The 19586-nt window shown below is 37.7% G+C and overlaps 1 protein-coding gene across 1 annotated transcript in view; it reads right to left on the minus strand.

Moving 5' to 3' along the window:
* Positions 1 to 15025, minus strand: part of LOC149541753 (pre-rRNA-processing ESF1-like protein) — a 99415-nt gene extending 84390 nt beyond the window's left edge. The window contains exon 1 of the mRNA XM_089796867.1: positions 13311 to 15025. Coding sequence (XP_089652993.1) covers positions 13311 to 14789 — 1479 coding nt within the window. The 5' untranslated portion in view covers positions 14790 to 15025. The remainder of the gene's footprint in view (positions 1 to 13310) is intronic.
* Positions 15026 to 19586: the final 4561 nt, after the last annotated feature.

Below are 19586 nucleotides of genomic sequence, written 5' to 3' on the forward strand. Positions count from 1 at the left end.
GGTCTTCCTCATTCTTGGGAATCTTTTATTCAAGGAATTAGTAGTAGAAGTGACTTTCCAACTTTTGAAAGGCTGAGAACTGATTGTATTCAAGAGGAATGTCGTCCGAAGGCTAGAGGGAGTTCTCGTAAATCTATTCAAGTAGAAGACCAAGTGCTTACTTCTCAAACTTCTAAAAAAAGAGGAAGGAAGAAATTTTTCAAAAGGTTTGAAGATAAAAATCTTTCCTCATCTTCTGAATCTAAAAGAAAGATAGACTTCTCCAAGATTAAATGTTTTAGGTGTGAAAAACTTGGTTGCTAAGCATTGCACTATCAAACTGAATTTTCATGATGTGACTATATCTGATTCAAAAGTTTCTTCTCCTTCAAAGGATTCCTCAGAAGGTCTTGTTCTTATATCAGCTTTGTCTAGTCACGTGCAAGCAGATCGTAACACTTGGTTAATCGATAGTGGTGCATCTCGTCATATCTTTGGGTTCAAGCATCATATTTCAAATCTTATTGAATCAGATCCTCATCTTCAAGTGATTATTGGTGATGATGCATCTTATTCTGTTAAAGGGGCAGGTAATACATTATTAAAATTAAAATCTGGTATTCCTCTTTATCTAAGTGATGTTTTATTTGTCCCTTGTATTAAGAGGAATTTAATTTCCATATCAGCTTTGGAAGATAAAGGTCTTAATATTGCTTTTTCTAATGGAAGTGTAATGGCTTGGAAGAAAGATTCTAATTTTAATTCTGCTCAAATTATTGGTGAACGTCATGGAAGTCTTTATAAGCTTGCAGCAAATCAAGTTCATGTTTCATTCTACTTCCAATATCAACTTATTATGGCACAAGAGATTTGGTCACCTTAATTTCAAATCTCTTTCTTCTTTAGGGAAGTTTGTTGTAGGTCTTCCTTCTCTAAGCTCCTCTTTTGATGGCATTTGCAAAGGTTGCTCATTGGGAAAATTTTCTAAAAGTCCTTTTCATTCAAGTGAAAATAGATCTAAGTATGTTTTAGAGCTGATCCATTCAGATTTATGTGGACCAATGTCATCGGCTTCTTTAAGTGGTTTTTGGTACTATGTTACTTTCATCGATGATTGTTCTCGTAAAACATGAATCTATTTTCTTAAAACCAAAGAATCTGATGAAGTTTTATCTAGGTTCAAGGAATTTAATGTAATGTCCCCCACTTAGCCAGTTTGGAGGTATGTTGTCGTTAGCCCATTCTTGTATGGTCCTGAGGGCAAACCAGGACTTCAAAAGGGATCCTGAGGTTATTTGGCCTAGTCAAATTTAATTACAGGCCAAACGGAGTTCGTTTGTTGGGTTTTCGAGAAGACTTACTATTTTTAGTAAGCCAATAGGGGGATGCAGTGCCTTCAATTTTCAATGACAGGATGAGATGCATTTTGTTGGGCTCTTTCTGATGAGCTATTATGTGTGGGATTTCGAGTTTATTTGGTATATTATTTTAATGTTCGAAGTTACAACGGTAAAGTGACTATTTAAATTAAATATTATAATGTTTCATAAAGTCACTTTATAAAAAAATCAAGAGTCCCCCTTTTGAGTACATACATGGACTTTATAAAAGGAAAAAAAGAAGTAATATTAAAACTCATGTACTATCCCACATTGGCAAGACGGAAGCGTGGAGCAAGTGAGGAAGGGATTAAAAGGAAGAGGATAGCTCTCATTTATTCAGGCTTGGAAATATCAAAGAAAATTGGGAAATTTTCTGGAGATTATGTCTCAATAATTTGAAGGACGAAATCCCTTCGAGCTGGAACTCTTGATGCCATTGAAAGATATGGTCTTGAGATTCAACAAGGTAGCAGTCTGAAAAAGAAGATACGAAAAAGCAGTCCGAAAAAGCGGAACCGAAAAAGTTGGCCAAAAAAGCAATCCGAAAAAGCGGAACCGAAAAAGCAGTCCGAAAAAGCAGTTCGAAAAAGCAAATCAGAAAAGCAAAGCAGAAGGGGCAACATTGAAGAAAATTATTACAGCCATCTACAACCAGGTTCCTTTATTAGTATTGTTTTTTTAGGGTGTTATAAGTTTCAGCTGTAAGTGTGCATTATACCAGCATTATCATTTTGTAATCCATGTAAATGCCAAAAGTCTTGACCATATTTCCTGAGCATTGTATTAGAAATTTCATTGCAAATTTAGAAGATAATAGTTGTTGGTGTCATTTAAGCAATTCAATATCATTATTTACCAGCTAGTTAGTTTGCACACCAACTGTTTGTAAAAATGCCAGTTGGCTGTAGGTGTTCATTTCTCATGTTTAGATCATATATATGCACTGAATATTGTGAAAATTAGTAGCACACTCATGTTAGGCCATTGTGTAGTCCATTTGGAGTCTTCTAGCACAAGATTCTCATTGATGCAAATTGAAAAAAGAGTCATTTAAAGCTAGCTGAAATACTATATCAGTCATACGTCCCTTGCATGTGAATTGTTTGATGAAATTCCTTGAGCTTTCATCAGCATTTTTTGAGAGCAGATTTGAGGAGGGTCATTACAGTGGTATCAGAGCTATAAGTCCTGCCATCCTGTGGAGGTGTTATAGGGAATTTGGAACAGCCGGATAGAAGGGAAAGTGTTTGACGAAATGTCAAAACACTAAAATCAGAGCATTTATGTTTGAGCATGCGACAAGGGCCTTATAATTTTTGGAATACCAGAGCAAGACAAAATAGGATTTCAGACCTGCAGAGCGAACAGTCTAGTTCATCCGTGCAGGTGGACATAGAATCCAGTCGTACAAACACAGAGGAGGTATTCTTTCATCAAGACATCAATATGGGTGACCGAGATGACAGGAATGCTCGGGATACTGGAGAGGAAAGATTCTTACAATTATTAGAGACCTTGGCACAGGGACAGCAATTAGCAGGATAGAGGGCACAGGAACAAAATCAGAGAATGGAGCTTATGATGTAGATGATGGCTCGTCAAATGGGTTTGAACGCTAACATAGGTGGAGGAAACAATCAGAATGAGAATAATCAAGATGGGACACATAATGGAGGTGAACAAGTTGGGAACAATTTCAGTCATGCACCCCAGCAAGCTCAGACAGTGAGTTCGAGGCCCATGATTCCCACATTTCCTCCTAGAGCTCCAGAGCAGCCCGTACCAGAGTCCCAAATCACTGATATACAGGACCAGTTGAGGAGAGATTGGGAAGCCGGAGGTCTAGATTTTACTGCTGCAATTACCTTTAGAGAGTATATGGATGTGCGGATGAAACATATGCCACGTGGACATAACAGGAACCAGAGCTATGAGCTAAGGAAGAAAGTAGGGAAACTTCAGTTACCATATTATGATGGCTCGGGGAAGTCTACAACAAGAGCTTGAGTTCAAAAGCTTGACACATACTTTCAATTGAACCCTATGCCTGAGGAAGAAGCTATTAAGTATGCAGCAATTCATCTGGATGGGTTAGCACACGAGTGGTGGCATCATGGTATGGTCAATATGGGTCATGCACACATTACCTCATATGTGGAGTTTACGGAGAGACTGATTGAAAGTTTTGACAGGAAGGATCCAGAACTCCATTTCAAGGAGTTAGCTCAACTTAAACAATGGGGATCATTGGAAACATACTTTCAGAATTTCAAAAACTTGCAGTGTTAGTAACAGATGTATCTGAACAGAGGATACTAGTTCTATTTATGGATGGGTTAGCTGATCCGTTGAGAGGGTGGATTAAAGCTCTCAACCCTCCCACTTTGCAGGAGGCCATTAAGAAAGCTCGTGACATGGATTCCTCTTCAGCTTCTAAAAATAAATTCCAGGCAAAGAGTTTCCCTTCGAGGAAAGATAAGGACAATAAACCTTTTCATAGAGAGGCTCAGCCACCTAAGGAGGAAAGCAAGAGGTTGGACAATGAGACACTTAATGATCTTAGGAAGAAGAAGCTTTGTTTTCATTGCAGGGAACCTTGGGATTTGTCACATAAGTGTCCATTGAAAGCAAAAGCTAAGCAGATGGAGTACTTTTCAGCCGAAGAGTCAGTGGATGGAGATTCAGAGCAATCATCAGAATCAGATGGAGATGATAATTCTTCACATGAGAAAGCACACAGTGATAGCACGATAGCTCAGTTGTCCAGTATACAGGAGGCCGTCACTTTTAGAGTTAGGGGAACTTTGGATGGACAAAGATTTGTGGCACTCATTGATACAGGGGCAACACATAACTTCATTGATGAAAAGTTTGTGTCACGCAGAGGGCTACATACAGAAGAGCATAAGGGATTTAGGGTGATGGTTGCCAATGGCTTCAAAATTGACTGTACCAAGAAAATCTCCAACTTGCAACTTCGTTTGGGAGATTATGACATGGTGGGAGATTTCTTTGTTGTCAACATTGGTGATCAGGATATGGTGCTTGGGATGAATTGGATGAAATCTCTGGAAGAGTTTACATTTAACCTCCAGAAAATGGAAATGAGGTTTGAGGCAAATGATAAGAAGATAGTGCTTAGAGGTTTGTCAGATGGGAGACTTCGAGTGGTGTCACTCAAGCGGATGCAAAGTTTCTTCAGACACGACCAGGTGCAGTGGACAGCAGAGTTCAAAGTAATGCCTGAGGTGACAGAGCAACATAAACAGGAGTATCCACCTGATGTACAAAAAATAATAACCAAACATACTAAGGTGTTTGGTGAGATACCTCCAGGGAGACCCCCGGATAGGGGAATCGAGCATGTTATTGATTTAGAGGAAGGGGCTAAGCCAGTCATCATCACACCCTACCGCCATCCAAAGAGATATAAGGATGACATAGAAAAGGCAATCAAGGAGTTGATTGACATGGGGCACATACGGCCAAGCAAGAGTCCTTTCGCTTCTTCAGTAGTATTGGTAAAGAAGAAGGATGGTACAATGAGGATGTGTATTGATTATAGGGAGCTAAACAAGAAGACAATCAAAAACCGATACCCTATCGCATTGATGAGCTTATTGATGAATTGCAAGTGCATGCTACTTCTCTAAGATTGATTTGAGATCCGGCTACCACCAGATACGGGTTAGAGAGGTGGATGTGGAGAAGACAGCTTTTAGATGCCACTACGAACATTTTGAGTTCTTAGTCATGCCCTTTGGGTTGACTAATGCCCCCGCCACTTTCTAGTCCTGTATGAATAGAGTATTCAGAGATCAGTTGAGGAAGTTTGTGTTGATCTTTTTTGATGATATACTGATATACAGTCGTACTTGGGTGGAACATTTGAAGCATATTGATGCAGTGCTCAGCATTCTAGAGAGGGAGTCATTATATGCCAAGATGAGTAAATGCGAGTTCGGATGACAGAGTTGCTTTATCTAGGGCATATTATTAGTGCAGGAAGTGTTCGGGTTGACCCAGACAAGATCAGGGCCATTCTGGATTGGCCACCACCGAGGAACACTTCACAACTCAACGGATTTCTTGGGCTTTGTGGGTTCTACCGCAGATTTGTGAAGGGATTTTCACAGATAGCAGCACCACTTACAGATTTGACACGAAGAGACTGTTTCAAATGGTCAGAGAGGACTCAGGATTGTTTTGACAGGTTCAAGGAGCTGATGAGTACATGTCCTATTTTAGCCATTCCAGATTTCACCAGGCCTTTTGAGCTACAGTGTGATGCCTCAGGAGAGGGCGTAGGAGCTGTCCTCATGCAAGACAAACATCCCATCGCATATGAGAGCAGGAAATTACGAGGTGTTGAGAGAACTTACAGCATCTATGACAAGGAAATGCTAGCAATCATGCACGCGCTCGCTAAGTTCAGGCAATACTTAGCAGGGAGCCGATTCACAGTAAAAACAAATCATAACAACTTGAAACATTTCCTTGAATAGAAGGATCTTAATGACAGGCAACAAAAATGGGTAAGTTACAGGCTTATGATTTTGACATAGTCTATGTCAAAGGGAAGAAAAATATTGTCGCAGATGCTTTATCCAGAAGGCCTCATTTGCTTGTTGTTGGGATAGTCATGGATGATTGGAGAGAGTTGATCTTGGCAAAGTATGCCAAGGATAGTTGGGCATCTAGTGTTATTGAAGGAACTATTCAAGATAGTCGATACACTGTTGTAAATGATCTGATCATCTACAAGGAAAGGATTTATTTAGTACCCGAGTCTGCTATGAAGCAGAAGATTTTGAAAGCATTTCATGATTCACCATTGGCAGGACATCCTGGATTATTTAAGACATATCGGCAGGTGAGAGAGCGCTTCACTTGGAAAGGACTCAAAACAGAAGTGCTTCAGTTTGTTAGGGAGTGCCAAGTATGTCAGCAGAACAAACAGGAAAATTCCTTTCCAGGTGGTTTACTACAGCCCCTACCCATACCAGAGAAGAAGTGGGATAACATTTCCATGGATTTCATCACAGGCCCCCCCAAGGCACAGGGTCGGGATTGTATTTTTGTTGTGGTAGACAGATTGACGAAATTTGCACATTTCTTTGCAATTTCGTCTACATATTCAGCAGCACAAATAGCAGAACTATTTTTTCGAGAGGTATTCAGACTAAATGGGATACCACGAAGCATAGTCAGTGACAAAGATAGCAGATTTATGAGCCACTTTTGGCAGGAGTTGTTCAAGTTATGTGGAACAGAGCTCACTCCGAGTACCAGTTACCACCCCCAAACCGATGGGCAAACAGAGATAGTGAACAAGTGGGTTGAGGGATATCTCCGAAACTACATTGCAGAGCAGCAGAGGGCTTGGGTGAAGTGGCTACATCTAGGGGAGTATTGCTATAATACCTCTTTCCATATGTTTATTCAAATGTCCCCTTTCATGGAACTGTACGGGTATGATGCTCCTAATTTTCTGGATTTGTTATTTGGGGACAGTAGGATGCCTAAGGCCAAGGATATTTTGCAGGAGTGTTAGGACATTATGCGATCCTTGAAGGAAAATTTGCAAAAGGCACAAAATCAGTAGAAGCAATATGCTGATCAGCACAAGGTTGAAAGGTCTTTTGAGGTAGGAGACATGGTGTACCTCATGTTACAACCGTATAGACAGTCCTCTCTCAAGAAGAGTGGAGCAGAGAAATTGAAACCACGCTACTATGGACTGTTCAAAGTAATCAGAAGAGTGGGCGAAGTAGCTTATGAGTTGGAGTTGCCTGCAGATAATAAAGTGCATAATGTGTTGTTCCATGTGTTACGCCTTAAGAAGGCATTGGGCCACAATGTGGTGCCTTCAGTAGTATTGCCACCTCTTGATGATGAGGGAAAGCTTATCTTGGTTCTGAGGCTATACTTGACTCTAGGGAGAGGGTGCTTCGCAGGCGGACTATCAGGGAGTACCTAGTAAAGTGGAAGAACCTACCAGTTGAGGATGCGACATGGGAGGCAGAGGAGATTATTCAGCATCCTGAGTTGAGATTGCTTGGGGACAAGCAATTTCAAGAGGGGTGGACTGTAATGTCCCCCACTTAGCCAGTTTGGAGGTATGTTGTCGTTAGCCCATTCTTGTATGGTCCCGAGGGCTAACCAGGACTTCAAAAGGGATCCTAAGGTTATTTGGCCTAGTCAAATTTAATTACAGGCCAAACGGAGTTTGTTTGTTGGGTTTTCGGGAAGACTTACTATTTTTAGTAAGCCAATAGGGGGATGCAGTGCCTTCAATTTTCAATGACAGGATGAGATGTGTTTTGTTGGGCTCTTTCTGATGAGCTATTATATGTGGGATTTCGAGTTTATTTGGTATATTATTTTAATGTTCGAAGTTACAACGGTAAAGTGACTATTTAAATTAAATATTATAATGTTTCATAAAGTCACTTTATAAAAAAATCAAGAGTCCCCCTTTTGAGTACATATATGGACTTTGTAAAAAGAAAAAAAGAAGTAATATTAAAACTCATATATTATCCCACATTGGCAAGACAGAAGCGTAGAGCAAATGAGGAAGGGATTAAAAGGAAGAGGATAGCTCTCATTTATTCAGGCTTGGAAATATCAAAGAAAATTGAAAAATTTTCTGGAGATTATGTCTCAATAGTTTGAAGGACGAAATCCCTTCAAGCTGGAAATATTGACGCCATTGAAAGATATGGTCTTGAGATTCAACAACGTAGCAGACTGAAAAAGCAGATACGAAAAAGCAGTCCAAAAAAGCGGAACTGAAAAAGCTGGCCAAAAAAGCAGTCCGAAAAAGTGGAACCGAAAAAGCAGGCCGAAAAAGCAGTCCGAAAAATTAGTTCGAAAAAGCAAATCGGAAAAGCAAAGCAGAAGGGGCAGCATTGAAGAAAATTATTACAACCATCTACAACCAGGTTCTTTTATTAGTATTGTTTTTTTAGGGTGTTATAAGTTTCAGCTGTAGGTGTGCATTATACCAGCATTATCATTTTGTAATCCATGTAAATGCCAAAAGTCTTGGCCATATTTCCTGAGCATTGTATTAGAAATTTCATTGCAAATTTAGAAGATAATAGTTGCTGGTGTCATTTAAGCAATTCAATATCATTATTTATCAGCTAGTTAGTTTGGACACCAACTGTTTGTAAAAATGCCAGTTGGCTGTAGGTGTTCATTTCTCATGTTTAGATCATATATATGCACTGAATATTGTCAAAATTAGTAGCACACTCATGTTAAGCCATTATGTAGTCCATTTGGAGTCTTCTAGCACAAGATTCTCATTGATGCAAATTGAAAAAAGAGTCATTTAAAGCCAGCTGAAATACTATATCAGTCATACGTCCCTTGCATGTGAATTGTTTGATGAAATTCCTTGAGCTTTCATCAGCATTTTTTGAGAGCAGATTTGAAGAGGGTTATTACATTTAAAGCTTCAGTTGAGAATTTCTCTAAAAAGAAAATCAAGACTCTCAGATCTGATAATGGTGGTGAATTTATATCAGGTTCTTTTCAGTCTTTTTGTGTTGAAGCAGGAATTAAGAGGAAGTATTGTGTTCCCTATAATCCTCAGCAAAATGGAGTTGCTGAAAGGAAAAACAGATCTATTGTTGAGGCTGCTAAAGCTATGATTCATGACAAAAATCTGCAAATTTTTCTTTGGGCAGAGGCCTGCAGGACAGCAGTTTATGTTCAAAATAGAAGCCCACATCGTATTCTTAATAATATGACTCCGAAAGAAGCTTTTACCGGTTCTAAACCTGATGTAAGTCATTTGAAAATTTTTGGTTCATCAGTTTATATTCATATTCCCAAAGACAAGAGATCAAAATTAGATCCTAAAAGTAAAAAGGGATTTTTTGTTGGTTATAGAGAATCTACAAAAGCGTATAGGATTTACATTCCAGGACAAAAATCTATTGACCTTAGTAGAGATGTTTCTTTTGAAGAGAATTCTTATTGCTTCAAATCTGTTGATTCTTCTCTTGATATGGATTTGGATGTTCCTCAAGTTCCTGAAAATTCTTCTTTTGATCCCTCTAATTCAGAAATCTTCTCTGAGAGGGAGGATTCTCTTTCTTCTCCTAAGATTCAAGATATGTCTGAGGCTGAACCTAGTAGTCGTTTGAATGAGAAAAAGAGACCTTTGTGGGCAAGGAATATTATGCAAGAAGCTGAAAATTTTTCAGCTCCTAAAGGAACTTTTAGAGAATGTAAAAGTCCTCAAATGTTTGATCATGATTCTGCTCTAATGTGTAATCTTATTGACTCTAAACCTTCATGTGTTGAATCAGCTTTAAGTCAGCAGGTTTGGAAGGATGCAATGTTAGAAGAATACGAGTCTATTCTAAAAAATAAAGTTTGGGAGGTTGTTCCTCGTGCTAAAGATAAATCAGTCATTTCCTCTAAATGGTTATTCAAAATAAAACATGTTGCAAATGGGAGTGTGGACAAATTCAAAGCCAGATTTGTAGCCAGAGGTTTCAGTCAAAAAGAAGGTATAGATTATGATGAAATTTTTGATCCTGTAGCAAGGTACACATCTATCATAACCATTATTGCTATTGCTGCAAGTAAAAAATGGAAAATTCATCATATGGATGTTAAAACGGCTTTTCTCAATGGTTTTATTAATGAAGAAGTTTATGTAGAACAACCTGATGGGTTTATTATACATAACAAAGAATCTCATGGGTGCAAACTTCGTAAGGCATTGTATTGTCTTAAGCAAGCACCCCGAGCCTGGTATGAGCGCATTGATGGTTACCTTTGAGTTTGGGTTTTTCAAATAATGAGGCTGATCCAAATATCTATCTCAAAAGGTATAAAGCTCTCATACTGATTCTTGTTCTTTATGTTGATGATCTATTTATCATAGGAGATGATGAAATGATAGTCAAATGCAAAAAGGAGTTATCTTCTGAATTTGAAATGAAAGATCTGAGTTTAATGCATTACTTTCTTGTTCTAGAAATTTGGCAACAATTTAATGAAATCATTATTAGTCAAGGTAAATATGCTCTTGATATTCTGAAGAGATTTGGTATGCTTGACTGCAAGCCAACTATGACTCCTATGGAATCTAATTTGAAAAGAATTCAAGTAAATGCAGCTGATTTAGAATTAATTGATTGTACCATTTATAGACAACTAATTGGTTCTCTCATTTATCTCGTGAATACAAGGCCTGATATTTGTTTTGCTGTTAATACTTTAAGTTAATTCATGAGTGAACCTCGTAAATATCATTTCATTGCAGCTAAGCATATTCTGCGATATGTCAAAGGAACTTTACAGTATGGAGTGAGTTTCACTTGTTCTGATGACCTGCAACTTCATGGATTCTTAGATTCTAATTGGGCTGGTTGTATTGTGGACAGAAAAAGTACTTCAAGTTTTTGTTTCAGCCTTGGTTAAGGAATGATTGCTTGGTGTAGCAGGAAGCAAAAATGTGTAGCTCAAAGTACTGCTGAAGCTGAATATGTGGCAGCCCACTCAGCAGCACGTGAAGCTATTTGGCTTCGAAAACTCATAAGTGGATTATTTGAAAAATCTTCTGAACCTACTACAATTTACTGTGATAACCAGAGCTGAATAAAAATCTCTATAAATCCAGTTTTCCATGACAAGTCAAAGCATATAGAGATTAAGTACCATTATTTAAGGGGCATGGTTCTTCGAAAGGCTGTGGAGCTGAAATATATCAGCACTGAAGATCAAACTGCTGATATTTTTACCAAGCCTCTAAGGTGAAATTTCATTTTTTCAGAGATAAATTAGGAATGGTAAATCTTAAGACTTAAATGGAACTAAGTCTAAGTTTATTTAGATTTATCTATTATTTTTGGTGTGTGATCTAATAAATATTGTAAGATCAGCTATTACAAATCTTTCACCATGCGATAGTGAATATCATGTAGAGAGAGTCCATGATATTATCATGCTGAGTAATTCCATGATAAGAGTTCTAAGTTATGTTGAGAGATTCCATAACTATTCACGTTGAGAGAGTCCGTGAATGAAGGCTTAGCTGTGAGTCTTACAAATTTGTCATGTTGATCAAATTCAGTTATGAATAAATGATTTTGTCTTATATGAGATATTCCATGATTTTAATCTAATTGGATCTTTGTGCTGTTTTTACAAATGTCATATACGCTAAGAGGGAGTGTTGAATATTTTAGCTTTATATGAAATTTTGTATATTAAATGACTATTCAATTTTATATTGATGCAATTTTTGTCTAGCGGAATTTGTTTGTGTTTTAACATGTAATGCAGATTTCACCAAGATTCATATTACATGGCAATTCGATGAGATTCTGGGACCCACACGTTATTATTATTGGGCATTCTCCTGCCGGTTTCGATTCCTATTATCTCATCAGCAGTAAATATTATCATCAATCGACATTGTGTTATTTTGGTCGGTGAGCACTACAATATCATTAAAGATACCAATAGTCAGCTCCAGCATAATTGTTTTTGGCATCTTTCGATTTCTTCTTGGACGTTTTATCATTCAACGGCTGAGCTTAATGTTTTATTTTTAGGCAAAGGTTGTATATATTATTAAGTCGTGAGTGCTTATTTGTATATGATTCTTCTTGAATCAGTTTCAAGATACTTTCTGAGCACATGCCATCTTGTTAATTTGATTATTTTAGTATAAGAATGTCTGTTGTATATTTGATCAGACAAGGGGAATGTCTGTTGTATATTTGATCAGACAAGGGAGTTCATTTTCGTATGAAGCAGATGTAAGTTGTAAATATCTCTGATATTACTCTGACATATAAGAGATATATATATTTGATTGTAATCAGACAAGCTGTAACTCTGAACTCTGTATTTAAAGTTTTATATCAATAAAGGTATCACTTTTGGAGGCTGGATTGTTTCCCTCAGAGAAGAGGGTTTTTACCCAGGATATATGATTGTTTTTATATGTTATTTCTAGCCTAGTTTCAACATGAAACTCGTGCACGCATTATATCCTCAAAACCCTTGGAAGATTTCACATTCTCCGCTCCTATACCATGTTAAAATTCAGCACGTGGTATGCAGATTCTGCACTTGTTTTGACATATATTGTTTATTCAAACCTATAATTTTGAATGCTAAATATAAAGCTAAAAGTGAATGTAGAATTCTGCAGTTGCAAGGAAGGGACATCCTTTGAGGGGTGGGGGTGGGGGGCAATCCCAAAATTCTAAAAATAGTGGGGCAAGGAGGGGACATCCCCACCAAGTTCAGAAGTCCCCGGGACATCCAGAACATTCAAAATATCCCCTAACTCATGGAGTCACATTGTTAAGGAACACTGGCAATACAGTTAGCAGTTTGTTGTGCTTTTAGTTCACCAGTCCAAAGAGGTTGTAATCCAGTATCTGGCAACATTACCAAGGTTTGACAATTTCCATGTGTAAACAGAAAGAAAAATGTAATTCAACTATAGAGATCACTAGAATAAAAATCCTGGGAATCAGTTTGCCAAACCTGAGGTCAGAGAAAGTACCAGAGAAAAGAAGCCTACCGTTCTGTTTGGGTTCAAAGAGATTGAAGTGAGGCTCCTTGGACCTCCATTAGGAACTGGTGATAGTGTTCCTAGTGTTCGGGCTGACTTTAATAGCAGAGCTATAGACTCCTATCACTAGATATGGTTCCTGTGATGACATAGCTATCCTAGGAAATACATACTCATTTATATTTGCCTCAGTTTGTGGTGATTATCTTTGTTAGTAACTGGAATTGCAGCTCTACATGTACTTCTGATTTTTGTGAACTAATTCCAATAGAAAAATTAAACCTCAGAATCAAACTTAATTGCAAGTCATATAAGCTTGGGATAAGAATTGTGGAAAACCGACAATATAGATACTGAATGCATACAAAATAGCAAAGAATTTGCAATACCTCCTCTGGGTAATCAGTCTCTATTTGGTAGTCATCTTCATCTTCATCATCATCAGAGGATGTAGATGCTTCACTTTCTTCACTCTCTGAAATATCCACATCCTTACCTGAAGAAGATGTGGATTCACTTAATTCTTCGTCCTCCTGATGCTTTTGTAAAAACTCTCCCACTGTATTATTTCCCTTCTTCCCTGATTCAAACATAGAACTTGGCTTCTCTATCTGCTTCTCACCATCCTCGTTCTCTGTCTTTGTTTGTGATTGTTTAACAAAATTTGACACGCCTATGGCATTCAAATCCTCTCTACTGCCCTTAAGCCTGCCTTTAGACTTGAGTTTCTCAGATAAATTACTGTTAGCCTTATGTCCGCCTAATGCCACAGAAACCTCTGGCTGTGTTTTCACTTGCTCGTGATGCCCTTTAAACTGCTCGAAACCTTGAATTCCTAAACCATTTTTGAAAGAGTATTTTTTTCTGTCCAGATCATCAAGATCATTATTGGCATTCTTCTTTTTCTTTTTATTCTTCAATTTTGCATCTCTATTATTCTCCTGAGCCTCCTCTATAAACATGTTTTCATCCGACCCACTGCTAATCTCCTTTGTGTCATCCTTAATGGACCGAACTGACCGTTCATCAGTAACTCCTTCATCTGTGTACAGATTCTCATCCAAATCAATCAGCTTTGACTTATTTCTCTTCTTTTTCTTCTTCTTAATTGACCCAAGTCCTCGTTTACCAGCACACGTTTCTGCATGTAAAACTTCATTTGAATCAAACAGTTTGTCAGTCGTCGTATTTTCCTCCTTGGCTATTGTCTTCGTCAACTGAATCACTTGGATTTCTTTTTTCTTTTTTCTTTCCATCTTCATCAACTGCATGTCCTGGATTTTATCATCACCACCGTGTGAGCAATCATCCATTGTCTTACCTAAGGAGCCATAATTCTCAACCGTTTCACACTCCTTTTTCTTATTCTTTTTCTTTAAACGGGAATTGGAAATGGTGGTTACGTTGCTCAAATTACAATCCTCTGAAACAACATGATCATCCTCACATATAGTATAAAATTTTCCATGCTTCTCATCGCGTTTATTCTTTTTCTTCTGGATTTTATCAAATGAATTGGCACGGGACACTCTACCCGTTTCACCAATATTTTCATCAGTATCATCTCCGTTATTCTTTAGGTTATGTTTATTCACATGTTCTTCCTCCTCCTCCTCCTGATCTTGACGATAATAATACTCAAGTAACGCATTCTTATCTTTCTTTTTCTTCGGTTTGCCTCTCTTGTCAACAGCTGAAGATTCAGAGAACTTTTTATCAGAGAACATACGCTGAAACCTGGAGTCAATTTGTACCTTAAATTTGTTCCTAGGGAGACGCATAAAACGAGGGTCTGAATGAAGACGCGAAAATCGCTTGTCTGTAATGACACCATCCATGCTCTCTTTTGCCGGATTATCCTTCGCCATATTCTCGTTCTTCTGCAGAACGCTTATCCTTTTGCCGGAAACTGTGGAACTTCTACGCCCTTCTAAAATCCTTAGCCTGTTAAAACCCTAATCTACGTTAAAACATCAACGCCATCAGCTCTTGCATAGTTAGTAGCAGTTCGAGCTTTTTCGTTTCTTTAAATAGGTTAAAAAATACATGGCTTATTTTATTTTAGCTGGCAGCTGCCGTTCCATATTTTTAACATTAATTTGTGGAGTTGATGGCCTCATTGAACTTTGCTGCTCATTAAGCATCACTCAAAAATAAGGTTTATAGGATATTTATGGTGAATAAATATCTTAAAAGAAATTTTAGTCAAATATAGAAGAAGAGAAATAAATGTAGTGAAGACATTTGACATTTTTCCAATAAATAGTAGCTACTTATTTTCAGCCCCACTTCACTTTTTTTTCAAAGCTTATTTTAAGATTTTTAGCAGTTTATTGTTTTAGGAAAAGATTCTAATTTATCCTTTCCTCGAAACTTAAAAATTTCATGGGAACACTATAGCTCCTTAATTTTAAGCATAAATTGTCTAAACCAGTTGCATGGGTACATGGGGTAACAGTAAAGCTGGGTCCATGAGCACCCGCTTCCTTAAAAATAGAACATGTGTTGCGGAGATTTTTTAGGAATATTTAGAGGAAGTAGTCCCGTGAATTTTTTAATTGAATCCTCTTTAAAAAATCAGCTTCTAAAATAAAGCAATCTAGTTGTCTCACAACTTTTAAGAATAAAGAGATTAATTCATTTTGGTGGGAAGTTGAAGCACTTTTTGACAAATGGCAAAATCTTTCCCTAAGCTGGTGGGGCTAATTCCAGCCCCACCCCATTTTCATCCCCTTAAACTAAGAGGAATTAAAAGTTGGGGCTCTTATTATATAGAAAAGGATTCTAAATAAACCTTTAGGTTGGGGTCCCATGAGCACCCGCTTCCTAAAAAATAGAGCAGATGCTGCTGAGATTTTTTAGGGATATTTAAAAAGGAAAGCGGTCATATGGATTTATATGTAAACTGACTTCAAAAAATTAGCTCCTAAATTCAAGGAAATTGGTTGTCTCATAATTTTTTTTTAAAAAAATTATATTACTTCATTAACTTGTTTGGTGGGATTATTTCATTATGGTGGGAAAATGAAGAGCAAATTGTTGACACTGGCAAAATTCTTTTCTAAGTTGGTGGGGCTAAATCCAATCCCACCCTATTTTCACCCACTCAAATTAAGAGGGCTAAAATTTTAGAGCTCCTATTTGGTAGGAAAAGATTCCAATTAAACCTTTAGCCCCCTAAAAAATAATCATGGAGCCACCCACTTCACAAAAATAGAGCCCAAGCCCCTCCCATGGAACCCCTGCCTTAGCCCCCCTTAAAATGTTATCATGGGGTCACCAGCTCCACAAAAATAGAGCACAAGCCCTTCCCATGGGACCTCTACCTAAATCCAACAGAGGAACTCAAATATTTGACCCCTTTCCAGTTTTCAGTTTGTAGGGGAAGCCTAAAGTAACCCACCTGGTTGCCTAATTCGTACGTCAAAATTTGGCCCTTTTTTGGTTGGGGAACCTTCATAGCTAACTAAAGCACATATTGTTGATAAACCAACGAATCAGAAATAGGAACTTAGGGCCCATGAGGAGAGCATCTAGACATGGAGAGTTGGAATTGTAGAGGTTATCCATGGAGAAGAGGACCAAGGGCAGGGCCCATAGCTGAGGGACAAGACATTATTTGTCTCGTAGAAATACATGAACATGAAAGGTGTAGGATTCCAGATTTTTAAGGGTACAATAAAGTTTCTATGTGGAATAAAGAAAACAAAGATAAGCAAAGGTCATGGAGGGATTACTATCTTGGTAAAAGATACATGGAACAAACACATAAAATTGGAGAAAGAGAACCCAAATAAACAATTTATATGGTTGAAGATTGAGGATGATGAAGAGATCACGTGGTTGGCAGCATGTTATTTCATACCAAAAAGCTCTAAATTCTACAAAAAAGGAAACCTAGACAATGAAGATCCATTTGCAACCTTAAAGAAAGATGTGCTTTCTTTTAATCATACTAGTAACACAATCCTTATAGGAGATTTTAATGTCATGACTGCAAGTAACCAAGCTATCCTGCTGGGCAATGACTTAACAGAGGACAGCAACCCCTTGTGGCTAAAAGAAGATGATGAAAGTATCAATAAATGGACCTCACAAGATGAAAAGGTGGTGTGTCTCACTTTGGGGCTAAACTCTTAGGGCTATGTAGCCTCCACGGGTTGGTTGTTTATAATGGTATTAAAATGTGACCAAAATCAAACAAAATTACTTGTAAAATGTATAACGGACAAAGTGTGGTGGACTATTTGATATGTTCACAATCAACCATCACCAAGGTAGTTGATTTCATAATTAAACAATGTCTTATGGAGCTAAATTCAAACCATATGCCCCTCTATATTAAATACAATATGAAGGTCGAAAGGTTGAAAAGTGATCACGTCCTAGATTGAAAAGTGATCACGTCCTAGATGGCAGCACAAAGGACATAAAAAGGCCAAGATTCTTATAAACAATAAAAATAAAAAAATATTGTGCACCACTCTTTAATAGTAGATTCAAGTGCTCCATGACATCACGAATATCAAGGAAAATAATGATAAGAAAAGCTACATCAATAGTAGCTCATTGATTCCACTAATTCAAAAAGCGCTAAAGGGTTGTAAGAGAACAAAGATAGAGAAGAGCATCTCAAACACCTTTCTAGCAAACCCATGGTATGATGAAGAATGCAAGGCCGCAAAAAGAAAATCTAAAGGGAGAAAGGAAAACAAAACAATCATAAAAGAATACAAACAACTAATCAAATCCAAAAAAGAAGAATATGTGATTAATTGAAGGAAGGAGCTAATCATGTTAGGAAAGCACAATCCTAAAAAATTTTGGAGGAAGTTACAACAAGCTAGAAAATAGGTTAAAAATAAAATTATTGATTCCCAATGGCTAAAATATGCAAAGACTCTTTATGAGACACTGGAGGATGAAGTTTCACTCCTCGCAATCAACAACTTGGATGAACTATTTTCTGATGATGACATTGCTCTAGGGATAAGGAGATTAGTGAGTGGAAAAGCTCAAGATATTGATAGGTTGTAGGCTAAATTTCTAAAGTGGGGATAGATTTGTTGACTCCGCATATCAAGAACATTTTTAATAAGGTCACGCAAGGCTACTTTCCCACGGAATGGACCACTAGTGTAATTATTCCTCTCCATAAAAGTGGGGATTTCAACAACCCTTCCAACTACTGCACCATCATGGTGAACCCCCTATTAATAAAGATCTATGGGAGTATGGTAGAGAAAAGAATCAGTGGATGGGCAAAAAAAAAGGAAAAAGAGCAATGGGTCAGGCAGGTTTCAGTCCAAAACACATTGATCACTACATTACCCTGAGGTACCTCATTGAAAAAGAATGGGATAAACAAGGGGGAGAGACTTTTTGTTGCTTTGTTGACTTTAAGAAAGCTTTTGACACTGTTCCTAGGGATAAGCTATGGAATAGGATGGAAGAATTGGAGGTCCCAATAGAGTATAGGGATGTTGTTTATAAGCTTTATGAATAGGTTAAAGTGAAAATCAGAACCAAAGAGGCCATGTCATAATGTTTTGGTAGTAACAAAGGGGTTAAACAAGGGTGCCTGTTATCTCCTACCTTGTTTGGTCTCTATATTGACAAGTTAGAGGAATGGCTAAACAAAGCCAATGGAGAGGGAATTCAATTGGCTGAATATGTGATCAGATTACTTCTTTATGCTGATGACCTCATTCGCATTGCTAAAATAGCACAGGGGTTGAGGGAACATTTGAAGAACTTGGAAACCTTTTGCACAAAGTTAGGTATGGAGGTCAACACATCTAAGACCAAGATCATGGTCTTTTCCTTAACGAAAAGAAAACAACAATACACTTTCATATTTAATAGCAAGGCACTAGAGATTGTAGAAGAATACAAGTAGTTGGGGATAGATTTCCATTACCGGCTAAGTTGGGAAACATGCAGATCAAAAAGGATATAGGGGGGATGGAAGGCACCTTATCTTCTTTAGAACAGGTGCAAGACAGCGAAATTATGGGACTGGAAGACTAAGAAAACCCTCTTTGGGTTGTTGGTGATACTGGTTATTTTATATGGCAATTAGATACGGGGGAGTAGTGTATCAAACCATTAATGGTAGCAAATTGAAAGAATTTAGGAACACTTCATCGTGCAACTAATCTCAAAATTAAATTAACAGTTCCTTACGAGATTATTTTGGTAGAGGTGGGCATGCTCCCAATGGAGGCCTCAACAATTGTTAGATTATTGAGCTATCTAAAAAAAGTGGGTAAAATGGATGCATCTGACCTAGTAAGGTGGTTGACAGAGAATTGGCTTGTCGGAAGAAGACATGGAAGAAACAAAATGATAAATGGTTCAATAAGTAGAACATTAACTACCAAGAGTGCCTGGAAAACAATTTTGAAACAAAAGCATGGGTGGCAAAAAAATCAGATCTTCCATGTGGGCAAATCAATTAGGTAGATAAAAAGCATATTATGTTAAAGAATTTCATCTCACATGCGAACATGATGACAAAGAGTATTTAGGAGTCGAGATCAAAGGAAAGGCAAAAATCCCAATCGTCCAACTAAGATTTGGTTCACATTGTTTGAGATGTGACAACGACAGATGGAAGGTCCCTACGGAAGAGTGGGAGGACAAAATTTGTAGATTTTACAATG

This window comes from Cupressus sempervirens, chromosome 8 (genome assembly GCF_028749045.1).
Source record: "Cupressus sempervirens isolate cs-2001-9-10 chromosome 8, ASM2874904v1, whole genome shotgun sequence".
NCBI classification, from domain to species: Eukaryota; Viridiplantae; Streptophyta; class Pinopsida; order Cupressales; family Cupressaceae; genus Cupressus; species Cupressus sempervirens.